Source organism: Haliotis rubra, unplaced genomic scaffold (genome assembly GCF_003918875.1).
Source record: "Haliotis rubra isolate DU_JTF1 unplaced genomic scaffold, ASM391887v1 Scf358, whole genome shotgun sequence".
In the NCBI taxonomy this organism is placed as follows: domain Eukaryota; kingdom Metazoa; phylum Mollusca; class Gastropoda; order Lepetellida; family Haliotidae; genus Haliotis; species Haliotis rubra.
Window position 1 is genome coordinate 688,508 of NW_025767033.1, and position 19,374 is coordinate 707,881.

At 41.5% G+C, this 19,374-nt stretch overlaps 1 protein-coding gene across 1 annotated transcript in view; it reads right to left on the reverse strand.

The window, feature by feature from the left end:
* LOC124285308 (GRIP1-associated protein 1-like) overlaps window positions 1-19,374 on the reverse strand; it is an 82,660-nt gene that overhangs the window by 30,193 nt on the left and 33,093 nt on the right. Inside the window, exon 22 of the mRNA XM_046721518.1 lies at window positions 13,270-13,430. Coding sequence (XP_046577474.1) covers window positions 13,270-13,430 — 161 coding nt within the window. The remainder of the gene's footprint in view (window positions 1-13,269; window positions 13,431-19,374) is intronic.

Genomic DNA, 19,374 nt, shown 5'->3' on the forward strand with positions numbered 1-19,374 from the left:
GGTCGCTGGTGGTTTCCTATGGTCACCCAAGCTGTTTCTCTGGCCCTTGCGAATAGGTCTTGCACGGTTGATGGACTATATGACGGTCCTGGCGACGTTGTTGTTACATCGGGCTGACTACTACGCGGACGGTCATCAGTGCTGCTGGTGGCGCTTGTATCGCGACTCTAAGACGCTCTATCGCTCATACACTGCAACTGAAGTCATTAGCAATGACTCGAGCATGTTGACCAGCGCAGCAGACGCCCAATAGCTTGTTGTGGTTGATCTCTCGTTAACCTAGTCATAGCTGCTGTGTTCAGAAAACAAGTGAACGACATCCATTCAAGCGGCAATTTATGCCTGAATGCATTTATGATGCACGCAGATCTCGATTTCAATGTTGTGTTTGTGGGAACTTTTCCCTCTCCAAAAAACAAAAACATTTCTAACTTCAATCTCAAACAATACTTTATTGGGCAATGCAGGCTATACGACCACGATTCATGTTTCCTCAAACTTGACTTCTGGTGTATAATTAAAAACATAGGTTCAAATACTCCATTGATACTCAAATGTCATTTCTAATATTACGACGTTTCTTTTGCTTTTCAGTATAGTATGGATGTCAACTTCTTCTATATTGTATAGACAAAGTTTCTGGGCTTTTCCTTGCCCCTTCATCAGGTGAATGACTCAGGGCTCTCTGGACTTCTAATTTGGGTTGGTCAGGGTGGGCTGTGGCATCAGGGATGACAGGGTGGAAGAGGACTGAGTCTGTTAGTATGGACAGTATGTTTTAGTCACTGTTTCTAATTCTGACAAGGAAAATCTGATCAAATTCATTTTTACAGCTCATTTGGTACTTGTAACACATCTAGTATGATGGGAAACAAATCTATTTTGTGAGACCTGGGAACACACTGTTATTTTTTAGTTTTTACTGGAACAAGATATATTTTTGTTTAAATTCTATGTGCTCCTAAGAATATAAAAAAGCCAGTCCCAATAGGAACACAACATCAGCTACTAAACACTTGTCACATTATTAATCAGATAATTAATGTTATGAATATAGTCCATTGAATATGTTTTGTATGAAGAAAGTGATAAAAATAGTGTATTATTCCTGACAGAATTTTTCAGCAGCAATTTCTCACAGCATAATACATGTAATAAAACTACTAATCTTGAGTATAAAGAAGGGTATTAAAACATTAGAAAATGCAATCATAAAAACTATATCTCAACTATTGTAACTCAATCCAAAGATAGGATTTAAAGAAGGATTAACAATATTAAATAATTTCACAACAATTACCCAAAACAAGCTCAGGAATACTTGATTCTGTCAACTGATGTTACAATACTTTATCTGCCAAACATTTTATTCTTTCATATTACTATAGACCATCTGTTAGCCCATGAGAGTTGTATGATAAAATGTTTTTTTCTGACCTGTTTTTCTGTAGTTAAGTGAACTGTTAACCTTTTCAGATACACAAATTGTCACTAGCCCACAAGACCAAGACACTTTGTTCTATCTTAAACTTTTACTTATCCTAAGACTGACTGACTGAGTTTGGTTTTACGCTGCTTTTAGCAATATTCCAGCAACATCACGCGGGGGACACCAGAAATGGGCTTCACACATTGTGCCCATGTGGGGATTCGAACCCGGGTCTTCGGCGTGACGAGCCAACGCTTTAACCATTAGGCTACCCCACTTATCCTAAGAGCTAGCAGCATACACACAGACATAACACCCTTATATATTATCACAATTCAAACTAGTAACTGTTTAAGAGGATGTCTGGTCCAGGTATTTATAGACCGTAAAGCTGGAATATTGCTCAGTGTGTGTTAAACAGCAACCAAAAATAACTGTGTGCGGTCAAAATTCACATATCACTACATACTAAAAATTTGGAGAAAAAAACACAAACTGTATTAAGAAAATACATAACCAATACACATGGTCTAATATGTTATTTTAATACTAGGAACATTTTTAATTCTGTTTTAAACTAAAGTAATGCACAGATACCTGACATACTGAAAATTTGAAAATTCACAAACTGTATTAAGAAAACACATAATCAATGGCTTAAACTGTTATTTTAATTCAAGGAACATTTTATTCTGTTTTAAACTGAAAAAACATCTTGTCTGTAACAACATTTCAAACATAAATGTTCCATGGCTTTGTGTTCTTTAAACTTTCAATTGCCCAACAAAGGCTATTTTAAACTGACACCAGTTATTTAGAGATATTCACTGCAACAAAGCCTATGAGAACCACCAAGATTCCAAAGATCCTGGAAATGCAGAAAATAATCCCTTCCATGTTTCCCCCATTTAAATCCTGCTGTATTTCCTTAGCTGATGACACTGACGGAGCAAGAAGTAAAATTCATCACTTTAAACATGCATGTCCAGTTCAAAGGTCCTCCAAGTGATATAATCTTTCAGGACAAAGCCGATAGCATACAAACTGTCCCTTTGAGCAAACAGCCAGTGTTGGCAATCATTAGCGCCAATTTATCATTTCTTGACTTGTCCGATACATCACCAGTTAATGGCATCAAGTCCTCAGTCTGTGGGTTAGGGGGAAACATGGACTGTGGACTGACAGAGATTGGGGGAAATTAAGCAAGTAAACAGCTTGGCATGAACTATGCTGGACTCTGTCCCTGGGAATCCATAAGCAAGGTAATCAGACCGACACTCTGTTCTGGGATTTACAGAAGCGTTGGCAGTAGGGTGAAAAAGGGCTAATTAACACTAAATCATGCTTTGCATGCCATATATAATGAATAAATATTCTTCAACTCCATCAGAAAAAAATGTTCTCTGGCAAAGGTTTTCAGAGGAAATTTTATTTCCTCATCAATCTTTAAAGACTTTTTGATTTTCGGAAATATTCATGTTTGAAAATCTAAACATTTAAATCGAAAATTAGAAGTAGAAGTCTTTCTAGAAGTAAATAAATTGTTTAATATAGCAGCAGATAAATTATCCATGAACCATGTTTTATACTTTATTTCCATACATGCACATACTAATATGAAAGAGAAAAGAATGGACTTAATTGGTAGAGTAAAGACCATGTATTCTGTCCTTCCTTGGTGCTGTGACTTTAAGCAAGACCCATCAGTGCCATGATATTTGTCAGTGATAATCAAGCACAGCTGTATATTGTCGCTATTCTCAGAGATAATAATTTGGTAGTGTATAGCAGGCCAGCTCTACAGAAGTTGGTATGTGATACAGCTATTGATTGCATGACGAGAAATACTATTTGACGAAATGTTATTAACTTTCATTGCAGAGGAGATTGCATTACTGTGACGCTTTTAGCAACAGGGAGCCTGGATGAGAAGTGTCCTAACCAAATCAATTACTTGCACAAACTGACTGACAGTCGGGCTGGACACCAGCGGATGTTTCATGTTCACAGCCACTATGTACAGGAGCTGTGATTTTTGTGAGCAAAATGTCAGCCTGTCGGGTGAAGACACAACAAACACATTGAAGAGGGGGTTGGTGTTGGGAGAAGGGGTGGGAGGACAAAATCATCAGCCTGATGTCGGGTGAAGACACAACAAAGACATTGAAGAGGTTGGTGTTGGGAGAAGGGGTGGGGGTGGAAGGGACACTCAGTAGTAGGAGATGTGGGTGATGACACAACAACGACAGAGGGAGAGAGGGGTTGGTGTTGGGAGAAGGGGTGGGAGGGGGAGAGATATGGGTGGGGGTGGAAGGGACACTCAGTAGTAGGAGATGTGGGTGATGACACAACAAAAGACAGGGGAGAGAGAGGTTGGTGTTGGGAGAGGGGTGGAAGGGACACTCAGTAGTAGGAGATGTGGGTGATGACACCACAAAGACAGGAAGGAGAGGTTGGTGTTGGGAGAAGGGGTGGGGAGGGACTACTCCAGTAGTGGAGAGATGGGTGATGATGACACAACAAAAGACTGAGGTGTAAAGGTTGAGGTGTTGGGAGAAGGAGGTGGGGAGGACCTTGCTCCAGTGAAGCTGAGGAGGGTGTGATGTGGGTGGTGGGGAGGGACACTCAGTAGTAGGAGATGTGGGTGATGACACAACAAAGACAGGAGGAGAGGTTGGTGTTGGGAGAAGGGGTGGGGAGGGACACTCAGTAGTAGGAGATGTGGGTGATGACACCACAAAGACAGGTGAAGAGGTTGGTGTTGGGAGAAGGGGGTGGGGAGGGACACTCAGTAGTAGGAGATGTGGGTGATGACACCACAAAGACAGGGGAGAGGTTGGTGTTGGGAGAAGGGGTGGGAGAGGACACTCCAGTAGTAGGAGATGTGGGTGATGACACAACAAAAAGACAGGGAGAGAGGCTGGTGTTGGGTGAAGGGGTGGAAGGGACACTCAGTAGTAGGAGATGTGGTGGTGACACAACAAAGACAGGTGAAGAGGTTGGTGTTGGGAGAAGGGGTGGGGAGGGACACTCAGTAGTAGGAGATGTGGGTGATGACACAACAAAGACAGGTGAAGAGGTTGGCCCAGAGATAATAATTTGGTAGAGGTATAGCAGGCCAGCTCTACAGAAGTTGGTATGTGATACAGCTATTGATTGCATGACGAGAAATACTATTTGACGAAATGTTATTAACTTTCATTGCAGAGGAGATTGCATTACTGTGACGCTTTTAGCAACAGGGAGCCTGGATGAGAAGTGTCCTAACCAAATCAATTACTTGCACAAACTGACTGACAGTCGGGCTGGACACCAGCGGATGTTTCATGTTCACAGCCACTATGTACAGGAGCTGTGATTTTTGTGAGCAAAATGTCAGCCTGTCGGGTGAAGACACAACAAACACATTGAAGAGGGGGTTGGTGTTGGGAGAAGGGGTGGGAGGGACACTGTTGGGAGAGAAGGGGAAGAGGTGGTGTTGGGAGAAGGGGTGGGGAGGGACACTCAGTAGTAGGAGATGTGGGTGGTGACACAACAAAGACAGGTGAAGAGGTTGGTGTTGGGAGAAGGGGTGGGGGGTGGAAGGACACTCAGTAGTAGAAGATGTGGGTGATGACACAACAAAGACAGGTGAAGAGGTTGGTGTTGGGAGAAGGGGTGGGGAGGGACACTCAGTAGTAGGAGATGTGGGTGATGACACCACAAAGACAGGAGGAGAGGTTGGTGTTGGGAGAAGGGGTGGGGAGGGACACTCAGTAGTAGGAGATGTGGGTGATGACACAACAAAGACAGGTGAAGAGGTTGGTGTTGGGAGAAGGGGTGGGGGTGGAAGGGACACTCAGTAGTAGGAGATGTGGGTGATGACACCACAAAGACAGGGGAGAGAGGTTGGTGTTGGGAGAAGGGGTGGGGAGGGACACTCAGTAGTAGGAGATGTGGGTGATGACACCACAAAGACAGGGGAGAGAGGTTGGTGTTGGGAGAAGAGGTGGGGAGGGACACTCAGTAGTAGGAGCTGTGGGTGATGACACCACAAAGACAGGGGGAGAGGTTGGGAGAAGGGGTGGGGAGGGACACTCAGTAGTAGGAGATGTGGGTGGTGACACAACAAAGACAGGTGAAGAGGTTGGTGTTGGGTGGAGGAGGGATATTGCAGTAGAGATGTTGGGGTAAAGAGGATGTGGGTTGGTAGTAGATGGGGTGAGATTGTTGGAGTAGCAAGGATGTGGGTAGTTGAAAGTGAATGAGGAGAGTAGGGAGGGTGTTTGGTAGGGCTTTAGTTTTGAGTAGATGAAGAGGGTGAGTAGTGCACAAAGAGTGGTTGTGAAGGTAGACAACATGTGGGTATGTGGGTAGCAGATTGTTTGGATAGGGAAGATGAGGGTGGAAGGTGGGTGAGACAAAAGGAAGGTTGGTTGGGAAACAGAATGGGAAAAGTCTGGAGATATGTGAAGACTTAAAATTATGGTTTGTTTTGCAAATGTTTTCTCTTTGTGATCTAGAAACACTATATATCAGACTGTACCAAACATAATCAAAGAATTCTTCCAAATAAACTGCTTGACAAAATCATAACAATTTTTCCCAAATTGAAAAAAATAATTTATTCCCATAAATTTTAGCAACTAATGTCAACATATCTTGACAATAATGAACAAAATTGTATATCCAATGTATGTGTCTGTGTAGATGTGTGGCAGACGTGACTGCATGCGTATACATGTGACATGTGTCTATGTGTGTGTACATGTGTGTACGTGTGTTTGTCCAAAGACCATCACTATCGTTGAATATACCAGTGTCGTCGCTGTGAACTTTAAGATATAAAGGTTTCCTGTTTTTTTTAAATCTTCTGTTTTCTGCATACTCATCGTGTGCCAACTCATGCCTATTAGCTTCATTTCGGTAATGAAATAATTTTCCAATAACTGTATCCTATTTCATCTTATTATTATCACATAGGGAACCTGAGTGACTGTTCAGAATAGCTGCCTGCCTGCTATCTAACTGCACTAGTCCCATTTCTGTAAAGCTTAATATGTTTTATCATGTCTAAATGACTGATGTGCATGAATATGCATCTTTAGCGATGCATGTAAAAGTCTATGAACCACGACAAAGTCAGGCAAACATACACTACCAAGGATCTTATCACTTTAATTATTTAGCGTAGTAACCTCAAGACTTAGTTTCACATATATTGCAAACAGTGACCTGCATAAAGTAGGGCAAACAAAACACAATAAAGGCTTGCAACATTTGTTGTTTTCAAGCCCTCCCATCTAGTGAACTTTGGAACTAATTCACATAGTGCAAGGACCATACATCAACAGGCAAGAATAGCAAATACTTCATCCAAATCATGGCTGTTCAGGGAATATGTCACCAGGACTGCTAGTAGAAGAACCCTCTGTCAATTGCTCCCAAGACGCATCTTATGGAGGTCATGCTACAGTCGGTTTGTGTGAAAAGAATCAGCAACGATTCACTGCAATTACAAGAAACTACTTATCTCTAACCGTTTTCTCCATTGTGACGGCACGCCATGAATACAGACTCACTAAGTGTCCATTTTTTCTACACATCATTAAAGTGACCCAGCGTCAGTATTTTGGGGCAAATGAAGGAAGTTTGACAGGGACATTGCCATCCTAAAGTGATACTTTCTCACACTCGATCAAACTGTTCACAACCATTGCTATGGCAATCCCTAATATTTACATTTTTTTGGTCACATATTGATGGCCCTGACTGGTCGAACCCATGACCTCACAGAACTCAATCATTAATTCTACGACTCACTAAAAGAATTTTCCATTTCTATTAAAGACTGTTATTCTAGTTCATAAAAATGATCAAGTGTAATCTGTTAAAGATGCATGATTAATCTTGTCAATCTAAGTTCCTTTCATTGCATGGCCTGACAAAGTAAACATTTGTGCAATCAAGAGTGAAAATATTTGGAAAAATTTTGACAAGCGAGGTGATAAACCAATTGTTTGGGATTTAAGCTGCTTTCAGAAATATTTCAGTTATATCAGGGCCAGGGACACCAGTAATCACTCAAACATTGTACCCTTGTAGCAATCGCCCCTGAGAGACTTCTTAATGATGAGAGAATGCTTATACCACAAGGCAATTGAAGACATTTGGAGCAAGTTTTTATTGTATGGTTAGATATTAAAAATGTGCTCACACCCTTTGCTGTCATATTGTGCTGAACAAAGTCACAAGGTTACAAGGCGGTGTTGTTGGGATACCCTATGTCTATGATAATACAAGCAGTCGTTGGGGCTAATATTACTGATATATTCAAAACAACTAACTGTGTTAATGGAGTCACTAATATACAAAATCCTGAAAATATTTCTTTGAGTGGCATTTTAGAAGCTGGGAAGTAGAATATAGACAAACTTTTTGGATAATAACTTCTTTAATACGAGAGTGCGATGTTTCGATACAGATTCTTGACCGTTGTCAGGCGGTACAAGAATCTGTATCAAACATCACACTCTTGTAATAAAGAACCTGTGAACATTGTGCATAATATGCACACTATTTTCTAGGTTCATAATTACCCTACCTATAAAATTCACCTTTCAGAGGGATCATTATTATACATGTATATCAGTATCATAATTACCCTACCTATAAAATTCACCTTTCAGAGGGATCATTATTATACATGTATATCAGTATCATAATTACCCTACCTATAAAATTCACCTTTCAGAGGGATCATTACTATACATGTATATCAGTATCATAATTACCCTACCTATAAAATTCACCTTTCAGAGGGATCATTACTATACATGTATATCAGTATCATAATTACCCTACCTATAAAATTCACCTTTCAGAGGGATCATTACTATACATGTATATCAGTATCATAATTATTCCTACCTATAAAATTCACCTTTCAGAGGGATCATTACTATACATGTATATCAGTATCATAATTACCCTACCTATAAAATTCACCTTTCAGAGGGATCATTACTATACATGTATATCAGTATCATAATTACACTACCTATAAAATTCAACAATTTTCAATGTTGTGGTGAAAGTCACATAGTGTATATTTGCAGGTTTGAACTCCTGACTACGACAAAATCAAGGCATCCATATGATCATTAAAAGACATTTTGTTGGAATCCACCCTCCATGTATCACTGTATTATATTTCCATTACCATCTGCAATGGCTGAAATCTGAATCTTGAAATGTCATAAAGAACATTAAATATCTCAGTCTTCATTCAAATACAGTCTTTATATTCCAAGTCCAACGTAACATTAACAGTTTCCAAATGCTGAGTCCATTAGTTTCCAAGATGACTGAAACATTATGAATACAAATTATTTTCTTTTAAAACAACAACAATCCCCACCCCCACCAAAAAAAACAAACAAACAAACAAAACAAACCCTCATAAACACATTCCTAAAATGTTTATTTGATGTCATGAACAAATGCTGTTCTGGAACTGTCCTTGTAATTGGATCAGCAAAATTAGTCAGTTAAAAATTCAAATTATTTTACTTTCAAACAGCTTTAAACTCAACATCCATCTTGGTTACATAAACTGTTAATTGCAGCCTGTCATGCAACTGTCATAAAACTAAACAATGAAATCATATAATCTGACCTAAAATTGCGATTACAAGTATTAATAATAATTTGAGAATTCTCAAAAGCAAGACAACTTTCATAAACAAATTCTAATTTGTGCACTATCACAGCTATGTAGCCTTATTAAGAACCAAAATATCAAAATTGTTCATCAAAATGTATGAGACTTTTGTATACTTCTAACCCTCGGATGATATTTCCCCCTTTTAGATAAAACGGAAGAAGTTACATGACTTTAGCATTTGACGTTATCTCCTTACAAGATATATTTGAAATTAAAATGACTACACTTTTTCGCCAGCATTCAGTTCCCGTATTAGATTTTATTATGAGAAATGATAGGAATATACCACTCTAAATGTCAGAGTGTGAGACTATGACGTAAACTCACCCTATTCCCAGATTAAATTTTATTAAGTCATCACACTACGTACACAAAGTCTCCCACAGAAACAAGAAATTCACTTCATGATTCAAACGCTTCCTGCCCCGCCTGGTCAAAGTCAATCAGATTTCAACAGCCTGGTGTAAAGGCAGTTAAACTGATTGTGATATGTCTTCACTTTTTTCACTTTTCATGAGCTCCCTTTTCAATAACTGGGTATTGATCGGGGGATCTATTTTGAGGCAGCATTCCTGTACATTGTGCTTCATAAGCCTTGGTAGGAGAGTGTCTGACTGTCAAAGGGCATGAGAGAATGAAGGCCAATTTATATTCAACGTTTATAGGACATTCTGCCAGGCATTATGGGCACACAGACATTATTAGAGCCACTCTTCCTCTCACAGTAAACACAAATTCCAAGAATCCTGTCAAGACCCACAGATCTCTGCCATGTCAAATTGGGGAGCAAATAAATGAAACTAGATTCATGCAATGGTTTGATTACAATGAACAAGTGCCGATATGGCAATAGACAGCCTTCAACTCGTGTCATCGGCATCTCAACATGGCGCTAGTGGTCCGCATTGATCACGTCAGATTTGTGTAAGTTGCCACTCTTGTCACTTATTCTGCGTGTGATGTTGAGAAAGATGACTTCACCAAGTTAAAATCCCTCTCTGAGAAAAATCCCCTTGTTTGAATAATACTCTCTATTAAAGGTGAGATGACTCAACTGCATCAATCGATTGAACTTCTGGGAAATACCTAATCTTGTTTCTTGCCATTTTACACCTAAATTGTCCCATGCTTACACATTTTTCAAGTAATTGATATCCACTTTTCAAGAGTAAAAAGAGCTCCCTGAAGAAGTCCCATTCAATTTAACAAGTCATCCATAATGCCTCCTAACACTGTCACACAAGAAAACCATTTTTCAAAAGAAACAACTGAACTCAACACCAGCACTTTTGTTGATGGTGTTCTGTGCTTTGAAGAACTTCTTTCTTCAGCCCTTTCAGATTATTTAGCACTGGGCATGTGAAATAATGTAGTTTATCTTCGGTGTAACAAGAAACGAGTCTTGCATTGATCTCGTGTGCAACTCTGAACCAAACAACAGATAACGGACATAACGAGATTGAGGAAGAAACCGAGAGTCAACACTTTTCACCAGAAGCCCTGGCAGGATACATGGTCAGAACTGGTTTCCAACAACCTATGCTGGTCATGAGGTGAGGTGAGGTGAAATTGGGTTTTACAGATATGACGATGTGCATGCGGTTCTTGTACTAGCCCAGACTTAAGCTGGTTTTATAGTGCTAGCCCACTGAGATACCATGCCGCGAGTGAAGCATGAATACCCCCACTCAGACACATTATACTGACTCGAGAGCCAGGTAGGGACCAACAAGTACCCTATTTTAACGCTCTTTTGGTATGACGCGGTCGGGATCGAACTCACGACCTTCCGGCCATTCTAACCACTACACCACGGAGGCGGTCATGCTGGTCATGCGAGGCACCCATATGATCAGGTGGCCAAGCTGCTTGGTTCCTGAGTATACAGATACAAGTAAATCAGCTGGAGATGCATGTTTTAACACAGGTGACACAAGTCCTACCTGCTGGAGATGCATGTTTTATGACAGGTGACACAAGTCCTACCTGCTGGAGATGCATGTTTTATGACAGGTGACACAAGTCCTACCTGCTGGAGATGCATGTTTTATGACAGGTGACACAAGTCCTACCTGCTGGAGATGCATGTTTTAACACAGGTGACACAAGTCCTACCTGCTGGAGATGCATGTTTAAAACACAGGTGACACAAGTCCCTGGACCTGCTGGAGATGTCCTATGTTTTATGACAGGTGACACAAGTCCACCTACCTGCTGAGATGCATGTTTTAACACAGGTGACACAAGTCCTACCTGCTGGAGATGCATGTTTTAACACAGGTGACACAAGTCCTACCTGCTGGAGATGCATGTTTTAACACAGGTGACACAAGTCCTACCTGCTGGAGATGCATGTTTTAACACAGGTGACACAAGTCCTACCTGCTGGAGATGCATGTGTTTAACACAGGTGACACAAGTCCTACCTGCTGAGATGCATGTTTTAACACAGGTGACACACCTGCTGGAGTGCATGTTTTAACACAGGTGACACAAGTCCTACCTGCTGGAGATGCATGTTTTAACACAGGTGACACAAGTCCTACCTGCTGGAGATGCATGTTTTAACACAGGTGACACAAGTCCTACCTGCTGGAGATGCATGTTTTAACACAGGTGACACAAGTCCTACCTGCTGGAGATGCATGTTTTAACACAGGTGACACAAGTCCTACCTGCTGGAGATGCATGTTTTAACACAGGTGACACAAGTCCTACCTGCTGGAGATGCATGTTTTAACACAGGTGACACAAGTCCTACCTGCTGGAGATGCATGTTTTAACACAGGTGACACAAGTCCTACCTGCTGGAGATGCATGTTTTAACACAGGTGACACAAGTCCTACCTGCTGGAGATGCATGTTTTAACACAGGTGACACAAGTCCAAGTCCTACCTGCTGGAGATGCATGTTTTAACACAGGTGACACAAGTCCTACCTGCTGGAGATGCATGTTTTAGGTGACACAAGTCCCACCTGCTGGAGATGCATGTTTTATGACAGGTGACACAAGTCCTACCTGCTGAGGAGATGCATGTTTTATGACAGGTGACACAGTCCTACCTGTGACATGCAAGTCCCCACCTGCTGGAGATGCATGTTTTAACACAGGTGACACAAGTCCTACCTGCTGGAGATGCATGTTTTAACACAGGTGACACAAGTCCTACCTGCTGGAGATGCATGTTTTGACACAAGTCCTACCTGCTGGACATGTTTTAACACAGGTGACACAAGTCCTACCTGCTGGAGATGCATGTTTTAACACAGGTGACACAAGTCCTACCTGCTGGAGATGCATGTTTTTAACACAGGTGACACAAGTCCTACCTGCTGGAGATGCATGTTTTAACACAGGTGACACAAGTCCTACCTGCTGGAGAAGTCCTACCTGCTGGAGATGCATGTTTTAACACAGGTGACACAAGTCCTACCTGCTGGAGATGCATGTTTTAACACAGGTGACACAAGTCCCACCTGCTGGAGATGCATGTTTTAACACAGGTGACACAAGTCCCACAGGTGACATGTTTTAAGTCCTACCTGCTGGAGATGCATGTTTTAACACAGGTGACACAAGTCCTACCTGCTGGAGATGCATGTTTTAACACAGGTGACACAAGTCCTACCTGCTGGAGATGCATGTTTTAACACAGGTGACACAAGTCCTACCTGCTGGAGATGCATGTTTTAACACAGGTGACACAAGTCCTACCTGCTGGAGATGCATGTTTTACCTGCAGGTGACACAAGTCCTACCTGCTGGAGATGCATCTTTTAACACAGGTTTGCTGGAATGCATGTTTTACAGGTGACACAAGTCCCACCTGCTGGAGATGCATGACACAAGTCCCACCTTTAATGCACAGGTGACACAAGTCCTACCTGCTGGAGATGCATGTTTTAACACAGGTGACACAAGTCCTACCTGCTGGAGATGCATGTTTTAACACAGGTGACACAAGTCCTACCTGCTGGAGATGCATGTTTTAACACAGGTGACACAAGTCCTACCTGCTGGAGATGCATGTTTTAACACAGGTGACACAAGTCCTACCTGCTGGAGATGCATGTTTTAACACAGGTGACACAAGTCCTACCTGCTGGAGATGCATGTTTTAACACAAGTCCTACCTGCTGGAGATGCATGTTTTTGGTGAGGGTCTCTTCCAACATACGCTGAAGCTTCTTGTTCATATCTTTAAGTTCCTGGTCATCTCCCTTCTTAATGACCTCCAGGATCTTGTTGAGGGACAACTTATCGTCATGGTTGTGGGAATGGGATGGTCGTCGATCTGAAATATACATTCAAAATTAAATTCCAAGAATAGGAATGTTCCTAGTAGCTCAACTAACTCAGACTTTATTCACTGAATGGGAGTCTAATGTAAAGAAAGGGATTTAGCTTGACCCATGCAGGAAAACCAAGGTCTATGGATAGTCAACTTCTTTATTGCAATGAGTGCAACGTTTTGGTGTAGGTACTAACACCATTATCAAGCAAGTGATACAAAGAGTTGTAACATGGAGAATATATACATAGCTGCATAGTGCTTGATAACGGTGTTAGTACCTACAATGAAACATCACAATCATTGCAATAAAGAAGTTGACTATCCATAGACCTTGGTTTTCCTTCATCTATACAACTTCTAAAATGCCTCTCAAAGAAGTTGACCCATACAACTGCCAAAATTGGAATGAGAAAGGTTTCAAGCCCATGTTACAGTTATAAGGATACTTTGGCTTTGTCGATTCACCTTGACTTTCACTGATAACACTACAAACAAAGAGGCAGAAGCTTTAATACTTACTGCAATATTACATGAAATTATTGAAGTACCTCTGAACTTTAAAAAATAAGAACTAATAGTAAATAAGTGCAATTCTTTGGACTCAGACAAATAATGAAAACTTGAGACAGTCCATTTGTTGGTTCATCCATCTTGGGGTTCAGATACACCGTTGAAATTTCAAGCCAAAGTTTATTAAAGATATGGCCCTTAATCATCATAATTTGAGTTCATGTTTTCAATTTCATTCCTAATTCTGATACCATGAAGAAAACTTTTGTCATCAGGAAACCAAAGATGTAACAGTCCCAGAAATGTCTTCGAAATATACAACTTAATCAAACAGCATGGACACCATGCAACAGACAGGCCAGACATCAAACAGCATGGACACCATGCTATAGACAGGCCAGACATCAAACAGCATGGACACCATGCAACAGACAGGCCAGACATCAAACAGCATGGACACCATGCTACAGACAGGCCAGACATCAAACAGCATGGACACCATGCTACAGACAGGCCAGACATCAAACAGCATGGACACCATGCTACAGACAGGCCAGACATCAAACAGCATGGACACCATGCTACAGACAGGCCAGACATCAAACAGCATGGACACCATGCTACAGACAGGCCAGACATCAAACAGCATGGACACCATGCTATATGGACAGACAGACAGCCAGACATCAAACAGCATGGACACCATGCTACAGACAGGCCAGACATCAAACAGCATGGACACCATGCAACAGACAGGCCAGACATCAAACAGCATGGACACCATGCACAGACAGGCCAGACATCAAACAGCATGGACACCATGCTACAGACAGGCCAGACATCAAACAGCATGGACACCATGCAACAGACAGGCCAGACATCAAACAGCATGGACACCATGGACACCATGCATACAGACAGGCCAGACATCAAACAGCATGGACACCATGCATACAGACAGGCCAGACATCAAACAGCATGGACACCATGCTACAGACAGGCCAGATGATCAAACAGCATGGACACCATGATACAGACAGGCCAGACATCAAACAGCATGGACACATCAAACATGCTACAGACAGGCCAGACATCAAACAGCATGGACACCATGCTACAGACAGGCCAGACATCAAACAGCATGGACACCATGCTACAGACAGGCTAGACATTAAACAGCACACCCATGCTACAGACAGGCCAGACATCAAACAGCATGGACACCATGCTACAGACAGGCCAGACATCAAACAGCATGGACACCATGCTACAGACAGGCCAGACATCAAACAGCATGGACACCATGATACAGACATGCCAGACATCAAACAGCATGGACACCATGATACAGACATGCCAGACATCAAACAGCATGGACACCATGATACAGACAGGCCAGACATCAAACAGCATGGACACCATGCTACAGACAGGCCAGACATCAAACAGCATGGACACCATGCAACAGACAGGCCAGACATCAAACAGCATGGACACCATGATACAGACAGGCCAGACATCAAACAGCATGGACACCATGCTACAGACAGGCCAGACATCAAACAGCATGGACACCATGCAACAGACAGGCCAGACATCAAACAGCATGGACACCATGCTACAGACAGGCCAGACATCAAACAGCATGGACACCATGATACAGACATGCCAGACATCAAACAGCATGGACACCATGATACAGACAGGCCAGACATCAAACAGCATGGACACCATGCTACAGACAGGCCAGACATCAAACAGCATGGACACCATGCTACAGACAGGCCAGACATCAAACAGCATGGACACCATGATACAGACATGCCAGACATCAAACAGCATGGACACCATGATACAGACAGGCCAGACATCAAACAGCATGGACACCATGCTACAGGCAGGCCAGACATCAAACAGCATGGACACCATGATAAAGACAGGCCAATTCAAACAAAGTTTTTGTAAACTTTTTAAATCGCTAAAATATAGTAATGTTGAATGTGATGCCATGAATACTTTATTAACAAAACTGAAGAGAAACAGTAGCACGACATGTTGACAAAAAATCCTATTCGGTCGAACGAGGGACCACATTGTGCAGAATTGCAAGCCTGACACTGAGAAGTATGGACAGAGGTTTGAAGCTTACTACAATATGGGGTTGATGCGCTACATCCCGATATCAAATTTTCAAGATTAGACTCATAGTGACGAAAAACATTATGTACCAAAGCCTATTCGTCTCCCTTCGCCTCCATCTTTGATGATTTGTATGCCGTTTCGGGATGCTATGACTGCCGTGTTGGGATGCTATGAATGCCGTTTTGTACGCTCAGCGACCGTTCTCGCGCGCTCTTGTAGCTGATATGAGAGTTTTGTTTCCATTTCAAATGATTAGTCTTCCATAACAGATGTATTGTTTCGGTTTTGGAGGATATTGTTGCAGTTTGGGAAGTTTATTTTCCTATTTTGGTGATTTTTGTTCTGTTTTGGTGTATATCAGTGTCTTTCAGTGTTGTCACAACCCCTAGTGTACAGTACACAACCCTGTGCACTTAAAAGAACCCACGAATCCGTTGGTATATGACCAGATGGTGGCCACATGAATACGTGCAAACACCTAGTTGCGGGTACAGCAACGTGCAGTGAACTTGGACAAAGTACTGTGACTATGTGTCCCAGTCCACCCAGCTGTGAATGGGTACCTTGTTAGGATGAGAGAGCCACATTAACTTGGTGCGCCTAGTGGCTGCAAGAGTTGTATACTCCCCAGGGAGTTGAGATTGATAATACGGTGTGCCGTTGAGATTGACATCCAATGATCGAGGCGAAAATACCAGCGCCTTGAGCATGCACTTGTTGCCTGGATATGTGCGCTATATAAATATCCTATAATAATAATAATAATATGAGTTCAGTTTGTTTGTTTGTATGGTAGGCCATATAATAATATGAGTTTGATTTGTTTACCGTTTGTATGGTAGGCCTGCAATTGTTCAAACTGGTTTCAGAGAGCTAGACCACTGAAATCCGCCCGTTTGGCATGGATACCCTACACCGACACAAGCCAATCAGCCCTCGTTTCACCCAGCCAATGCCTAGCACAAGGCAGGGTAACAACAAGTGCCATCTTTAACATCTTTCTTTATGAGGTGACCAAGGTTTGAACCACAGAAATACACCGAAACATTTCATCCAAAGGTGAGCCATAATTACAATTCAGAACATAAACAATTATAGCTGAATTCCGTTGTCAACATACTTCTATTGATTACTTTGTTCAATGACATTAACAAAATGTCATCACAAGCATCAAGCATTTGTTACAATTATAGTCCAGTCAAAAATGCAAATAGAATGGAAGACATCAAACTGAATTAATCTGCGTCCTCTCCACCTAATGAAGTCATCCATAGCTATCCCCTACAGCACTACACCAGAAAATGGCCATGAGAATCACACAAAATTAGACGTTTCATCACAATCAAACTCTAATATAGCTCAAGAATATTCTGGGTACACACAGGTCGGTCTTAATCAATTGCAAATGCTCTTCAGACTGTATTAGTTCCTGAAAATAACTCCAAATCCTAAACCACTAAAACTGAAAAATGATTTTCTGATAAATCTTAAAAGAAAATGTTCTCGTCAACCCTTTAGAAGTACATGTTCTGAAAAGGAAAACTACAAACAGGTATTAACGACCTGCAATTTGTCCTAAGACATAAAGTTTGTTGAGTAAGGCCTATCTCCAGAAATAAGACTTGAAAGAAAAAATGGAATGGAAGGTAATTAAATATTAGACAATGACCCATAAATAAGTAATGTTAAGTATGTCAATGCTGAGATGATTAGACTGAAAGTATGCATCACTGAAGATTTTCAGACAGAATTTGTGTTATAGAATTCAGGTTCAAACATCAAAAGCACTTTTAAGCTCTCTGTATGTTCTTTTAGGTCTGCAGACAGATGTTGAGTAAAGTACAGGTTTTAATGTTACTGAAGGCAGTCAGTGGTCAAAACAGGAACCTGCCCATAGACCTGTGGCAGGACGATTTGGTGTCAGACCCGATGTTTCAAATTATTTAGGGTCCTTATTAACTGCACTAAATTTAAGTGTCAAACAATGGTAATGCTATGTTCACACTATCATGATTCGCGCCACGACTGAAATCGTGGTCTTAATTATGGACTAATCATAGTGATCCTATCAGATCTTATCAGATCTTGAGGTCAGTCGTGGCAATCGTGTTGATCACAGAAATATTTTGGACAGTTCAAATATTTTCTACGATCAACACGATTAATTGTCAATCGTAATCATTGAATCAGATCGTACTGAATCGTAACAAAGCGCAACATATGGCGTTTAATTGTGCTTCCAAATTGTGGTGATCGGAACCAATCATGGTTGTGGTTGTAGTGTTCATTCTGTTAAAGTTCAAGAAACAGTGAAGTCCATGGTCAGTCGGGCTGTATATTAATATTTACCCATCGGGGTCCAATCATATCTCAAATCATGATCACCTCGATCGTGATCGTAAAGACATCGCGACCACAATCGTATCCTATCGCAACAGAGTGCATCGGTTCGTGATGAATGTATCGGAATGTACCTGCACGTACCACATTGTCCCAAGCCATGATGATCGTGTCAGATCGCGACCCAATCACGAGTCAATAGGGACAATCCTATCACAACGTATATGATCGTATCTGAATGGGAGATCAGATCGTGACAATATCGCATCCAAGCACAACAAATCGTATCAAAATGTATCGACTCGCATCACCTCGTATCCAAACCAGAAATTTCAGAGAAGTTCCACAATCAGCTACAAATGGCCAATCGTGGCATTCATAACAAATCATACGACAGTGTGAACTTAGCATTAGATACAATTTTTGTAATAGTGAGAAATAGTGCAGCAATATTCCAGCAATATCATGGTGGGGGACACCAGAAATGGGCTTCACACATTTTACCCATGTGGGGAATCGAACCCAGGTTTTCGGTGTGACGAGCAAAGGCTTTAACCACTAGGCTTGTAATAAGGTCCTGAAGAGTTTAGTAGTAAAGGAAGTAAATGCTATTATTCAAGGACACAGTAGAGATGGTTGACAAGTGGAGGATATTTCAAAATTTGGCACATTGGTGACAAAAATGAGATCCGATGTAAACTCATATTTTGACTTGTGTTCATGTGTTCAGGTTTTTGCATTGCCTTTGCATGTGTTTGTGACAGGTGCGACCAATGAGGCACGTTATGCTCACCTTTTGGCAAACACCTGGTATCATCACAATTTCATGACACAGTTGAGTGAGTTTAGTTTTACGCCACTTTTAGCAATATTCGGGCAATATCATGGTGGGGGACACTAGAAATGGGCTTCACACATTGTACCCATGTGGGGCATCGAACCTGGGTCTTTG